General features: G+C 31.8%; 1 protein-coding gene across 1 annotated transcript; it reads left to right on the forward strand.

Moving 5' to 3' along the window:
* Window positions 1–11,504: 11,504 nt before the first annotated feature.
* Window positions 11,505–14,383, forward strand: LOC110727926 (endoglucanase 17-like). The gene is made up of 8 exons (XM_021907520.1): window positions 11,505–11,905; window positions 12,030–12,236; window positions 12,373–12,573; window positions 12,682–12,774; window positions 12,857–13,018; window positions 13,171–13,282; window positions 13,406–13,569; window positions 13,667–14,383. The coding sequence occupies exons 1-8, from the start codon at window positions 11,654–11,656 to the stop codon at window positions 13,997–13,999; spliced, it is 1,524 nt and encodes a 507-aa protein (XP_021763212.1). The 5' UTR covers window positions 11,505–11,653; the 3' UTR covers window positions 14,000–14,383.
* The last annotated feature ends 1,081 nt before the right edge of the window (window positions 14,384–15,464 follow it).

Consider the following 15,464-nt stretch of genomic DNA (forward strand, 5'->3'; position numbering starts at 1 on the left):
TTTAATATTAAATATGATTCCTGTGATGTTTCCTATGTTCTTCCTAATATTTATGATTGATAGTATCATGTTAGGGTTAAAGATTTGATTTTTATTGCTTAGTGACATGCTAGGGTTTGTTATTAATCTTGTTAGTATCATGCCTAGGATCTTGCTATTATTATGCTTTAATATTAACATAAATATGATTATGATTACAATTGTTGTAATTTATGAGGGTTATGATTATGAATATTATTATTATTTTGATGATGATTATTTTATTTATGATGATATTATTATTCATGATATTGATTATTTATTATTGTGTTGCTTGATATTTATTATTTATTGCTTGATGCATGTTTAAAGGGAATTGGTACTTGTAATCACGCTTAATAAGATATTAATAATCTTGTTTAGGGTTAATTGTGATTATAATTTCAAGTGATCGCCAATAATAGATTTATTTGTGCATTAAATTCAACCAACATAGATAAACAGGTTTAGGGTTAATCCTATTGATTGCATGTTAATTAAAAAGCGCACATGAATACGATCAGAATAAAATAGAGGCCTATTATTAGGGCAGGTTCAATCTCTTTTAGGTTGGATTTGTACCTTCATCCCCGAACCCTTATTTGGTTCAAGACCTTATGGATTTGACGATCTCTTGGATCGTTAAGGGGTGTAACCTTCATCCTGTGAATGGTTTACAAGTTCCTTAAAAAACTTGTTGGCGACTCTTTTGCTCTATCTTCTTCCCTTTTGGACGCCACCGTACTTTAGTGTATGATCACAATGGGGTTCAAGTTAGTGGGATTTAAAGCTTGAAATTTATTCCCTACAGAACTGAAATGAACTGATTGGAGCTGAACTAAACTGAACTAAAAATAAGTTGAAGAGAACATGCCCTAAAATAGTTAAATTTATTTTGTTATCTATCCTAATCCCTAATGTATGTCTCTTGTACGTACGTTTTGTCAAAAATCATGATCTAGAATGTGGGATAGTTTATACGCTTTATTTTTTTGAGTTTATGGGCAGAGAAGAGCAGAGGTCAACAAAACAGGGCATATTTTAGTAGAATAGAGCAAAGCTTTCAACATTGCAGAGCAGTGCAGGACAGATCATAAAACAATAAGTCAAAAGAATAGGGCCTAAGTCTATATTATCGATTTATGTTAAGCAAGTTAGCAACTCACTATTGATTATTTATTCAATTATCTAACATTTTGTTAATCATTTTTTCAATTTTATAGGTGTTAAGGCCAAAATCTAACTGCTAGATTCAACCAGGTTCTATAAGACAATAGCTAGATTAATAAGTATGCAAATGATAGTGTAGGTTCAATGAATGAGGGTGAATAAACTACGAAAGATGAACAAAGGGGAAAGGAAAGAAGAGACACGAAATGATGACGCAGAAAACCCAAGGAATAAGGTAAAAACCTCAGGTGGCGTTGAGTCCACCAATCTACTAGTTTGAGAATTAAGTACAGGTACAATGCAAGTTGTTTTTTGATCGAAAACGAACTTGTAATTTAGTGCTAATTACTAACTACTATAGAATATAATGCCTAGGGCTCGTATCTTGTGTTTTTACAATGGTTTTTTTATCCTATTTATAATAGAAGAGCCTTTTGAAGTCTTGTAACAGCTTCTTTGATGATTCATTGAAAGTAGGAGTTAGCTACCAAGTTCAGCTTTCTTTGATGATTCATTGAAAGTAGGAGATTCATGCCACATTCTTCATGCTCTTACCCATTATCCTCTGACTTGATCTTTGCCAATGGTTAGTTGGAGAGTGGTGGGAGTATCCTCTGTAAAAATAGGAGAAGTAGTTTGGCTCTTTGATTTGGTTTTCAACGAATGTGAGCTGATTTGTGGTGCAGATACAATTAACATTTCTAATTGACTTATTTCTGGTGGGAAATATCCCTTCCTTAATCGTAAAAAAAAACTTATAATAACTTTGACTTGTTCAAACTTGGTTTCTCTTAGAATAATCCTTGGAAATATCTTTGTTTAACTTCGTTTAATACCTGGAACCTAATCACGTAGCAATCTGTAACTTGCAATCTAGCAACCGGCGGACATCTAAACATGTAATGAAAATTTAGACACAACAGTAGGATCCTACTTCAATTCAGTCCAATTTTACCAATTCAAATCTATTTCATATACAAATAATTATTTACTGATTCAAAGTAGAATCTCAATCCTAATAACATTTTCTCTCCATTCATTCTCACCCTACTATTAACCAATTTTATACATCCTAATTTACATAGTATATCCAACCTGGATAAGCATTTTATTCTCTCCTTGACTCAGAGGAAGTCAAAGATCCATATAAATAAATTAAACAAGAGGACGTGATATGATAATACATAGTCATACGTAGCTCCCAAAATATACACACAACACATTGGCCTGTTTGACAGTTAATACAGCTCATATTCCTACATCCAATGAGAGATGGCACATGCTCATGGATATACTCTACTTAATTATTTATACAATAATGTTATTTTTTTTTGTATTTTATTATTAAATTGCATGTGAAAAAAAATAAAGATATGAGGTTATCACATGATGCTATGATATATTTATGTAAATGTGGCATTCTATTATCATGCCAATTGCCAAATGCTAGAAAACATGATGAAAAGCTCAATCAGAGAGCTCTTTTGTGTGGACCCTTATGGTTTATTTGCTGACCTAAACTTATTGAATCTTCTTTTATCATCCTTTTATCTTTTATTTATTGAGTTATTTATAATCTTTTTTATATGTTATGTTGTGTTATCCAGACTGCCAAATTATATTCTTAGAGTCTTTTTACTGTAAATTTGTTCCATTTTGGATTTTGGATGTTCTTTAGATGTGACAAAATTGAACCAAATTGATCGATTGATCAGAGTTTAGGCCAATAAAAACTACTTTAGATATAATTTACAATTATGTTTTTAGATCATGGTTAGACTGGTCATATTATATTGGTCAAAATGTTGACATTTACAAAGAGACATGTAAATAAGATGAGCGCATGTAGTAAAGAATAAAATTATAGGAATGACGACATTTTAACAAATTGAATTAAAGTTGTAACATTTATATTGAATGATATATTGGCTATGATTAGCCATACTTCTTACATACATTGATTGACTGGTTAATTATTTTCAACATGTTAGACATTGGTCAAAGGGTGGATAATTGGATAAAAAAGATTGAGATAATAAAAAGTTCTAAAAAAACAAAGGAATTACGGAGATGACAAGATTGTATGTATAACAATAGTTAAGAATGATACCAATTAAGAAAGTGAGTTTGCAACAACATGTATCATAGTGTACTTGTTAATAGATGATGGGGTAAGAGGATTTTTGTGGATGATTATATGAGAGTGAGATAGATTACCAATTCATGCACACATGGGTAGTCGACCCCATCATCTTTAAGAATATGACTTTTGTGTGTGTGTGTGTTATCTGTATGTATTAAGTTCAAGCATAGCTAAATTAGGGTTAGTAAAATTATTATCTAGTAATTAGTATCATAGCAAATTTGAAGAAGAAAAAAAATAATAATATACTCTATAAGTGAAATTATAAAATTATTCAAAACGACTTAAAATAGTTAGTAATACATATGACCCAACCCAACTTATCCTAGCCGAAGTAGCTTGGTAAATTCACTAAATTGACATACTCATCAACTTAGATCAACATGACCTAAATGTTGAATAATTGTTAATCAATTATAGTAGCATGTACTTGTATATATTATTGTAGTTTATTATCATCTACTCGTACACTTTATCCGAAGGAGTATTCATAATTCATTGAAAAAATTCGTTATGTCCCTTATTAATTGGTTCAATTGATGATTGTATCGCACTTCTCCATGTTATGCTCAGCTGGCTTTATATTCCTCTCTTCATGGCTGTCCCGTGCCATTGCGTATGTTGGTCGTGCGGAATTTCTGTCTCAAATTTAAAGTCACTCAATTATTTTAGTCTCATTTTTAAATTCCAATGATTGTTACTTTTATTTTTAATTTTATTTGTTTGTCTAAGGTTATTTTAAAAAGAATATTAGTCATAGTAAACCGATAAACATTGGAAGTTAATAATTAGCCTTGAGTACTTGAGATCATGCATGGTTGTAAAATTTATGTAGTACAGAAATCAGTGTGCATGGGGTAAACTCTTTTTTTAAGGGGATTATAAATATTAGTACACATATTATTATTAATTATTATTAGGAAAAATGACTCAATAGTTATTATTATTATTATTATTATTATTATTATTATTATTATTATTATTATTATTATTATTATTATTATTATGTAAAAAAAATATAATTATAATCCACTTAAAAAACATAAATAGCTTTAACTTAATAGTTTATGACACTCAATGACTCAATACTTCAAATAGTGAAATAACATGTATATAAACATATAATACCTATAAAACAACATATAGGGTATTTCATAACAAATTTTTTAATATATATTATTAAAGATTAATGGTCAAAATAAGTATATGAATAGTGAAAAGTCAAACGTGCTAATTATTTTGAAACAATAAGAATAATTTAGATGAACCTAAGTGCTTGATTATGTACTTCAACTGGAACAATAGTTTGAATTGAATTGAATTGAATTGATCAACAACGATTAACTCAAATTTGATTCACTACGTGCATAGTGTGATTAGCTAACTACCCTACTCACAAAAGTCACAATACTTTTATTTGTTGTTGGTTATGTACTCATTCCATAATTTTATTATACTCATAAAAATCGAATTCTAGGTTAGTCATTGTTCACTACAAAAGTTTGTTAGAATTGTTAGACCACAGAAAAAATATTCATGCAGTAATAGTCAATGTAAAAAGTATAACTTCCCAATTTGTTATCTAGTCATAAGAAGTAAACATTTATACAATCTACTTTAATTTTAAAAAGTTCAAGACCTCAGATTTTGTCTTCCAATCACCTCACGCAAATTCTATGTTTTACAATAAATAAGTTGTTCCATTATTTCATTATTCCCAGCATCCAATAATAGTAATCATGCTATAAGCCTGTAAAAGTATAAATAGAACGTTTGATCTGTAAAGTTCTTCATTCTTTCTCCAAATTCATGAATGTAAACCTTTAAACATTGATGAATGCATTCAACTTTTATTTCATTGTCTTTATTTCGAGGGCTACCCAGTTAATTCCCCAGATAAATAAAATTTGTTTATCTGGGGTTATAAATGTCTTTTCAAGTACTAATAGAGGGGTACATGAGTCTTTTTATGTACTAGTTGAGGGGCACATGTGTAATTTCCTTATCAAACAGTAATTGGACAGCTTACCAAAAGTACTGAATAAATAATCATGTTTTTTCAACATATTTACAAAAATGTCACCAGATTAACAAAAATTCGTTTATCTGGCAGATAAACTTGTATTTGCCCCTTTATTTCACTCTCATAAAATTCCACAAGTATGTTTATTACTCCATCTATCTATTATTGGAAAAATTGTCAAAAATAATACAAACTTTGAGCAATCCGCCAAAAACAAGTCAAACTTTTAATTATTTTTGAATAATACAAACTTTGAGGGGTATCCACTTTAAACAAGTTAAAACCGATTAGTAACCTCATGAACATATTATATGGAACACGTGACATTGTATTTTTTTTTTAAAACTATTAAACAACCCTATAAGATAAATAAATAAAAAATTAATCGACTAAATAAGTCGTATGTAAAATAACTTGTTTAAAGCGGATATCTCTCAAAGTTTGTATTATTTAGAAATAATTAAAAGATTGACTTGTTTTTAGCGGACCGCTCAAAATTTATATTATATTTGACAATTTTTCCATTACTCGTACTTCTATATTAATTATTGTTTATGTGGACAAATTGAATGCACTTCATGTTAATACTACGTAGTAATAATAATAATAATGACTATAATAATATCCTAATAATAATAATATTAATAAAGGTACTAGATAAACAGATTATAACTAAGACTTTTTGCACAAACTCAATGCATTACCACTATAACAAAACTAATTTAATGTTATTTATTGTATTAAAATTGTATTTAACGTATAAAGTTATTTATTGTATTTAATGTCGGCGTCGGGGAATAGGTGGGGGAGGGTCACCGGCGCCAGGGGATGGAAGGAGAGGGTGGTCGCCGGCCGCCGACAAGTGGCTAGGTAATGACAGTGGATGGGGGATGAGTGTGTATATTATAAACCGGACTCACGTAAAACGGTGTCACGCAAAACCTTCTGATTAAATAAAGCTATATAATACTGTAATAAGTAAACGAAATATTGTATAGTCATTGACATAAATATTTATGATTTGATTTGATGTGATGTGATTTTGATGAGAATAAGTCACAAATTTTTTACTAGTAAATAAGTTCAAGAAATCAAGTTTCTATTTGAATTCATATAATATTATTCGAGTACATATTAAGCCACAAATTAATTAAGTGTGGTTTCACATAAGCAACCCCAGGCATTCATAGATTAAACTACAAACTTTAATGATATCAAAATTGTATCTCGTTAAAATCTAATTATTCATTTTCTTTTTAATTAAGGAGTTATAGGAATAAAGAAAATGATATATGCTACTATGCTAGTTTAGGGGTGGTTTTAAGCTTTAACTTCCTCAATCAGTGAATTAATTTCATAAACAAATCCATGTAGTACTCTTTCCATCTCATAATATCTGGGATATTAAACTTTTTTTTTTAACTATTTATCTATTGGTTTTGACCATAATTTTTTTACTAATATAATAAAAAACATATATTGTCATAAAATATGTTGTTAGATAAATATTAGTAAAAAGCTTTATAATGTAATTTTTTGAATATTTTTCATTAAAATTTAATTATATAAAAATAATGTGAAAGTAGTACATTGACATGTGTACGTTACCGTGTTAGGCATTTCGGAACATAGGGATTGGAGTAGTTATATGTACTCCAAGTCTGTTCACATTTACTAAACTGAACTGAATTGATTGGAGTTGAACTGAAATGAAATTAAGGTGAAATGAATAGGCCCATCACGACACCACATTAAATACATCTTGATCATCAAAAAAAAAAGTGGATGGATGGGGTTGTAGTCTGAAATCTGAACCAAAATTAAACAAAGAAATGGGAAACTGATGGAAACCCTGAATTGACAATTGTAAGTATTAGGGTGGAATGAAGTAAATAATTGATATTGATCTTCCATATTGCATGTGATATATACGACCATACCATATACTATAAGTCCTTTTATCACTGCAAAACTATAGATGGCATGGGCCTATTAGATCTCGACCGTATTGTGGTCCAGTCAATGAACTTGAGGATGATACTTGAAAAGTGGGTCTTAAACCTTGAACCTAAACAACCCCATAAACTAAGACATCTCTTTTTTCCGACACCATTTTCGGTGTTACTATTACTATACTCGTCTTATTCTTTACTCTATATTTCTTCAGATCGATCACCCATGTGATTCTCTGACTACTTGAGTTTAGTTTTGCTCCTACTTAATGGGAATGCAACCAAGTTTTTGAGTATTTTCCATACTTGTAAGATTTCTTGGCTTCTTGTAATGATACTTGAGGTGAAAATCGGGTTATAAAAATGAGAATCGATTTGGTTAATTTAGGTCAGGTAGGGTTGAGTTCGAGTTAGTTTACATTTTGATTTTACTTCTTATCTTATCATTATTTTGCAATTGAGAGGCTTTAATTGGTTGAATAGTTTGATCTCCTCGTAATAACTACGTAGTATTTAATTGTGAGTACATCCATATCATACAAGGTTGAACTCGATCTTACCTTAAGAAAATACTATGCATAAATCAAAGGACTTTTTGTAAAAAATTACCTAAGCTAATAAAATCTAGAATTTGTGAGAAACTACCTAATAGAAAAATTGTTGTAAAAATTACCTAATAAAAGACTACCTCTAGCAAGATTTTCTATACTGACCAATTATTTCAGCATTGACACGCCACAAAATACACCTCGAGAACCACATTTATATTACGATATATCTATCTTTACCCTTATATTACGATATATCTATCTTTTGGAGGGTGGTTTTGTCCTAATGGAGGTTTTGACCAATTTTATCCTTCTATTACAATATATCTATCTTTTATTTTTATTTTTTTTTGCAATAACTAATCCTAGACAATAAATTAAAACATGTCATTATCCTTATTGGTCATTTTGCATATTCTAATAGCTTTAATTAATCAGGCATATATCAAATGTTTTTATACAAGCAGGCAAGCAACTAATACGTACAATAACATAATATAACCAAGTAATCAAAATCAGCTAACACAATTAGCATTAACTTTTAGTTATTCACCAAAAATGGTACAATCAATATTTACTTTCAAGGCTCATCAAATGAGAATACCAATTGACATTATATACTTTAGCCATCAATAATGTTACGTAAACTCATCATACAACATGAAAAATATAGCTAATTAGAGTCAATATCAAACTGTTGTGGCAGTGTCTGAATAATAAAATGCGTCTAAGTTTGAGGGGATAAACTTACTCTTATGCTACTCCGTAATATATTATTAGTGTCAAAGTAGGGCTTGAAGCTTACCCTTGTTCGTTGATTGATCCTCAAATATATAGAGTACATAGTTTCCTAAAGCATAACAAATTAATATCTTCAAGATATATCTTAAGCCTATAAACTAGGAAACTAAGTATATGATAATAATCACAAATATATGATAAGATTTCCTAAATATATTCCTAATACACACCCCTCAAGTTGGAGCAGGTGGAGTGAAGATGCCCAACTTGCCAAGCAATATATCGAATTGAGCCTTGCCAAGAGCCTTTGTAAAGATGTCGGCTAGTTGTTCACGTGTAGGAACATAGGATGGATCAATCAAACCCTCAGAAATAGCATCATGGACGAAGTGACAATCAACTTCAATGTGCTTCGTCCGTTCATGGAAAATCGGATTCTTTGCAATGTGCAAAGCGGATTGACTATCACAAAATAGCTTGATAGCCTTCGGATGTTGTACCCCTAAGCTCAAAAGTAGCCGTTTCAACCACTTTAACTCCATTGTGGTAGCACACATGCAACGATACTCGGCTTCCGAAGAGCTTGTAGAAACCGTCTTCTGCTTTTTGGTTTTCCAAGAAATAGGTGACTTTCCAAGAAATATTAGCCACCCAGTCAAAGATCTACGTGTCAAGGGACATGCGGCCCAATCTGAATCGCACCAACCCTGCAAGGTTAATTCACTGTCCGAGCGTAGCAAAATACCTTGACCCGGAGTTTCTTTCAAATATTTGACAACTCGCAGAGCTGCCTCCTAATGTTCATTTCTCGGAGCATGCATGAATTGAGACAAAATATGAACTGAATATGCTAAATCGAGCCTAGTGACAGCAAGATAAATCAACCTTCCAACAAGTTTGCGATACGGTTCCGGATCATCGAGAAGAGGACCACTAGCTAAGCCGGGCTTGTGTTTCTGCTCCATGGGAAAGTCGGTTGGCTTTGATCCCAATAATCCTGCTTCTGAAATGATATCAAGAGTATATTTTCTCTGGCATAGGAACAAGCCCGGTGAACTACGAACCACTTCAATTCCCAAAAAATATTTCAAAGCACCAATATCTTTCATATGAAAACAATCACTAAGATATGCCTTGAAAGCCCTTCACGCAGCGGAATTATTACCAGAAACAATGAGATCATCCACATATACAAGAACATTAATTTGCACGGCACCCTTTGTATACTAACAATTAGGCTTGATGTGTGAGCTTTACAAGGAGACATCAATGGAGTTTATCTATTTGTTGACTGAAAAGAGACAAAAATTCTATCTTTTTGTCTTTTCGATAACAGTTTATTTACAAGAGTTGAACTCTATATAAGATCTATCTAAACCGAACATGATTCTCGCTACCAAGAATACCATGCAAGTACTTTGTATTAGTTTGTGTTATTAATCACCTAGCAAATACTCAAATTAGAGAGAGAGAGAGATTATTATTGTTAGCAAAATATACGTGAGGGAGGAGTAAATATTGAGAAAGTCCCTTTCCTTGGAATGTATCCTAAAGAAAGACAATATTGTTGACCGTTTTGCAACTTAACTACTTGTACAGTTGTACTACTATTATGAAGTTAGTCACGAGACCACACTTTTGTGAGTAACGTCCCTAACTGACCGGTCCTAATCTAACATCCACGGCCATTAGTCCATCTTGCCCAATTACCGTGACTAACGGCAAGATGATTATATTCTGTTTTTTTTCGTTACATGAATTGTTACATTCAAGTTATTCGTTAATTATTATTACCATGCACTATTTTATACAGTAATATGGAGTATATTCGTCACAATACAATGTTTTTTTTTAATTATAAGGAAACAATATACTACCCCCGTTTCATATTACTCGCAATAAATGGGTATTATTTGTGAGACATAAAATATTTATTTGTTGTGAATAATATGAATTGGAGGTAGTAATACTTACTAGAATTTGGATAATCTTGTCTTAGTAAAAGTAAATGTATCTATCTAGTTTACATTTTGCTCAAACTTGTTTTTTAAAATAGTGTTGAATGTAATGTGTAATTGAGGCAATAAATTTCGCTACTTTGTTGACCTCAAAGTACACCGTACACATTATGCTTGATAAATGAAAATGACAATGTTGTATAGAGCCATTTTTTCTTTTTATCACGAATATTTAGTTTAACATATGAAACAATTATGAAAGTTGGTATGAACCCTGCAAAATATGGATTAGTATTGATCAATTTACCTATTTGAAAAGTATACTATTGGAATTCTAAAACACAATTTTGGCTATAGAATTTGTATTGTGGTTGTAATAGTGATTGTGTTTTATTTGAAACTCCAAATGTTGACATGAATGGCTAAGGGAACAATATTGTTGTCGATAACTAGAGTAAACCATAATTTTAAATTCAATTAGATACAATTTAACTTACTACTATAATTATTGTGAGAGTGTGAGACATTGTACTATGAAGATAAGTTGGTTTCCACACTCGAGCCTGAATCATCTAAAGACAAAATCTTGAAATCTATGCTACATTACAGGATACCAATACTACACAACTATACAAATTTAATATACCATCCTTGTATACAAAATTCTCGGTTCAATCTTGAATCAATTATATCTACCACCAAATGTTATCCAAAACAAACATAATTACCATGGCATGGTATTGGTACAAGACCATCCAAAGAGCATGGCATACTGACCTAGAATAAATCATTAATATTGATCATATCCAATCCAATTCAAGATAAAGAAATTAATTGTTGCAAAAAGCACCCTCCAAAAAAAAAAAAAAAAAAAAAAAAAACAATCATAGAATGCAAAACCCCTTTTCCCCCACTATAAAAACTGAAGCAGAGCACTCTGTTTCCTCTGCCCATCTCATACTCATTTTCTCTCTCCTCTAACTTTTTTCTCTGAAGAAGAGGGCAGTTGTTGGTTACTTAGTCAATTCCAACACTACCCTTTTTTCTCTCCCACTAAAAATCCCTATTTTTACCTCCATTTTCCCTCCAAAAATCCAACAATGGCTTCTTCTTCTTCAACCTCCCCTGTTTTTTTACTGCTCTGTTTTTTCACCTTCTTCCTCCTCTGCAATGGAAACCCTTTCAGAAGCTACCACCACCCCCGCCATTCTCGCTTCGCTTCTCACAATTACCGAGATGCCCTCACAAAATCCATCCTCTTTTTCGAAGGCCAAAGATCAGGAAAACTCCCAGCTAACCAAAGAGTTTCTTGGAGAAAAGACTCTGGTCTTTCCGATGGTGCTCAAGCTCATGTACTTTCCTACATTTTCTCCCTCATTTTTTTTTTGTAATTTTTTCTTTATTTTTCTGGGAATTTTGTAAGGTTTAATGGGTATTTTTCTGAATATTTTTTGGTGCTGTAAAATTAAAATGCAGGTTGATTTAGTAGGAGGGTATTATGATGCAGGGGACAATGTTAAGTTTGGGTTTCCAATGGCATTCACAACAACAATGTTATCATGGAGTGTGATTGAATTTGGTGGTCTTATGAAAGGAGAACTCCAACATGCTAAACAAGCTGTTCGTTGGGGAACTGATTACCTCCTAAAAGCAACCGCACATCCTGACACCATCTATGTTCAGGTACCCGTAATTAGTTGTCGCGTTGATAGCATACTTTGAACTAGTAATGTGATAACTAAATCCGAACATAACATGTGCCGTAATTTAATTTTTACGACAATTGTTAAAATGGGTGTTTTATTATTTTTTTGTTTAGGTGGGAGATGCACAAAAGGATCATGCTTGTTGGGAAAGACCAGAAGATATGGACACACCAAGAACTGTATTAAAAGTTGACAAAAATACCCCTGGTACTGAGGTTGCTGCTGAAACTGCTGCTGCTCTTGCTGCTGCTTCTATGGTCTTTAGGAAGAGTGACCGTGCCTATTCAAGGGTTCTCATTAGCCGTGCCATTAAGGTAATTTAGTACTTTACACCCTTAATTTTCTAGTACATTTTATTTTATTTAATTTTTTCATTTATATTTAATTGTTTTATTGATTTTTTTGTTTATTTTTGGGTTAAGGTTTTTGAGTTTGCTGATAAGTACAGAGGGACTTACAGTGATGGGCTCAAGAGCTATGTTTGTCCCTTCTATTGCTCTTACTCTGGTTATCAGGTAACCAAGATTTTCTAATCAAAATATTAAATTACCAATATTCTAATTAACTATTTTAATAATAATTTTTTGTATATTTTAGGATGAGCTTTTATGGGGTGCTGCTTGGTTACATAGAGCAACAAGGAACCCAATGTACCTAAACTACATTCAAAGAAATGGTCAAGTTCTTGGTGCTAGTGAAGAAGATAACACTTTTGGTTGGGATAACAAGCATGCTGGTGCTAGAATTCTTCTTTCTAAGGTACTTTCACTCTTTTTTTGAGTCTTTTTATACCCTTTAATTACATTAAATACTACATATTATCCATATTTCCGAAAGTAGTCCAATTGATCGTAACAAATCACGCATCGATCTGTGTAATTAATAATTTTTTATGCTTACTATTTGGGCAGTCTTTCCTTGTTCAAAGAATGCAAGGACTCCATGAATACAAAAGCCACTCTGATAATTTCATTTGTTCCCTCATTCCTGGTGCACCATTCTCAACTGCCCAATACACTCCAGGTGGGCCCCCTTAACACTCTTTAACAGTAATGTTTATTTGTTTTTGATATGAATTTTGTTGGTGAATCATGAAATTGGCATTTTCTAACGGCTAAGTTAATAAATACAATGTGTATTTTGTAGGAGGACTATTGTTTAAGATGAGTGATGACAACATGCAATATGTGACATCTACCTCATTCCTTCTATTAACCTATGCTAAGTACCTTAAACGTTCTCGCATGACCGTGTCGTGTGGTGGCACCGTTGTTTCTGCCCGAACCCTTCGATCAATCGCCAAAAAACAGGTATATAAGTAAATTTGTGCTTGTATCGACATTTTAATATGTTAACGTGTAAATAGTTGTTAGATGACTAACATGGTACGTGACTAATAAATTGCAGGTAGACTATCTATTGGGTACGAACCCAAAAAAGATGTCCTACATGGTAGGCTACGGACCGAACTACCCGAAACGAATCCATCACCGGGGAGCATCGCTACCGTCGATCACATCACACCCACAAAAGATCCAATGCTCAGCAGGATTTGATTTCATGAAAACAGAATCACCAAACCCAAATGTTCATGTTGGTGCAATTGTTGGTGGGCCAGATCTTCATGATAATTTCCCAGATGAAAGGTCTGATTATGAACAATCTGAGCCATCAACTTACATCAATGCTCCTCTTGTGGGTGCCCTAGCTTACTTGGCTCATTCTTATGGACAACTCTAAAGTAACCCAATTATTTTGGGCACCTTCCCTAATTATTTAGGGCACTTTCCCTAATTACTTTTTTTAAGGGTTTTTTTTTAAATTAAATGAAGTGTAATTAGTGGGTTTAGGATCTAAAGTTGGAGCCCCTTGAGAAAAGAGTGGTTCTGCTTTTTTTTTTTTTTTACTACTAATATTATTAATGTTTTAGTAGTACAATAGTTTGAAGAATTTAAGGAGAAATGTTATTAGGGTGGAATTTCCTATTTAACGGGTAATATTTGCTGGTTTCGTGCCACAAACGGCGTGTTCGTTATTGTAAAGTCCATATTGTCAGTGTTTGTATTGGGCATTGGACTTTATTTTCATATTATTATAATATACTCTTTTATCTAAGTTTGCAAATTGTAGATTATTTTTATATTATTAGTTAAAAAATTAGTGTTCATGTAGATGTATGCTTGATTGTTTAAAGTTATTCTACTATGAAACTTGCAAATTTTTCTTGGGAAGTAATGTGAAAATATTTTGCTTAATGTGTTGGTTGTTTGATGTTGTTAGATTAATCAGAGTAATCTTCTACGATGAAGGCAATTGTACCTAAAATAGAGAAGGTTATGGTTTTAAAGAAATTGGTAAAAACTATACAAGTACGGGAGTATAAAATAGTGCTAAAATGTACTTCAAAAAAAAATTGAACAAATTATTTTACCCTTATAATCCTTGATCCTTCGTTTATCACTTTCAAATAATTAGAGTTTTCAAACAACATTCATGTGATCTTAAAAGTGTATCACATTAATGTGTACTCTATCTGTCTTTAAATATAAGTTTAACTATATTTTTATATCTAAATACAAATTTTAATTTTTTTTTATATTCAACTTTAATCAATTAAAGCTCAACCTCTTATTTACAATTTCACCTATAATCAACTAAATTTCAATTATTTTACATTCACCTTCTCAAAACATACACATGCAAATGTGTAATGAGACTTTTATTTAGTGATTTGATAGAAAGAGCATAAATGTCTGAAGAATAAGTACAACCTCCGTTAACAGTTATTTGCAACATTTGCCATTTTCGGTTGCTATCTATTATGTGCAACATTTTTTTTTCTTTCCACTTTCAGTAACTTTTTGCCAATTAAATGACCATATTACCCTTACTCAAACAACTTAGACATCTAATTAAATCACTAACTTGATTTAACTCTTTACCTAATGAATCTGTTTTTGTAATCATATTTACCAAAAATCATTTTCATCAAAATCATTCATCTGCCTCACCATTCATCTCCATCAGAGTAATTCATCTCCCTCACCCTTCTTCAATTTCATCAGAATCATTCTCCGCCCTCACCCTTCTTCATCATCATCAAAATCATTCATCTCCCTCACCATTCAACTTCATCAAAAGCATCCATCTTCTCTTGCAATTTGGGTTCGTGTGGTCATGGGTTCAAATTCGTGGAATTGCGTTC

This window comes from Chenopodium quinoa, unplaced genomic scaffold (assembly GCF_001683475.1).
Source record: "Chenopodium quinoa cultivar QQ74 unplaced genomic scaffold, ASM168347v1, whole genome shotgun sequence".
Classification (NCBI taxonomy): domain Eukaryota; kingdom Viridiplantae; phylum Streptophyta; class Magnoliopsida; order Caryophyllales; family Amaranthaceae; genus Chenopodium; species Chenopodium quinoa.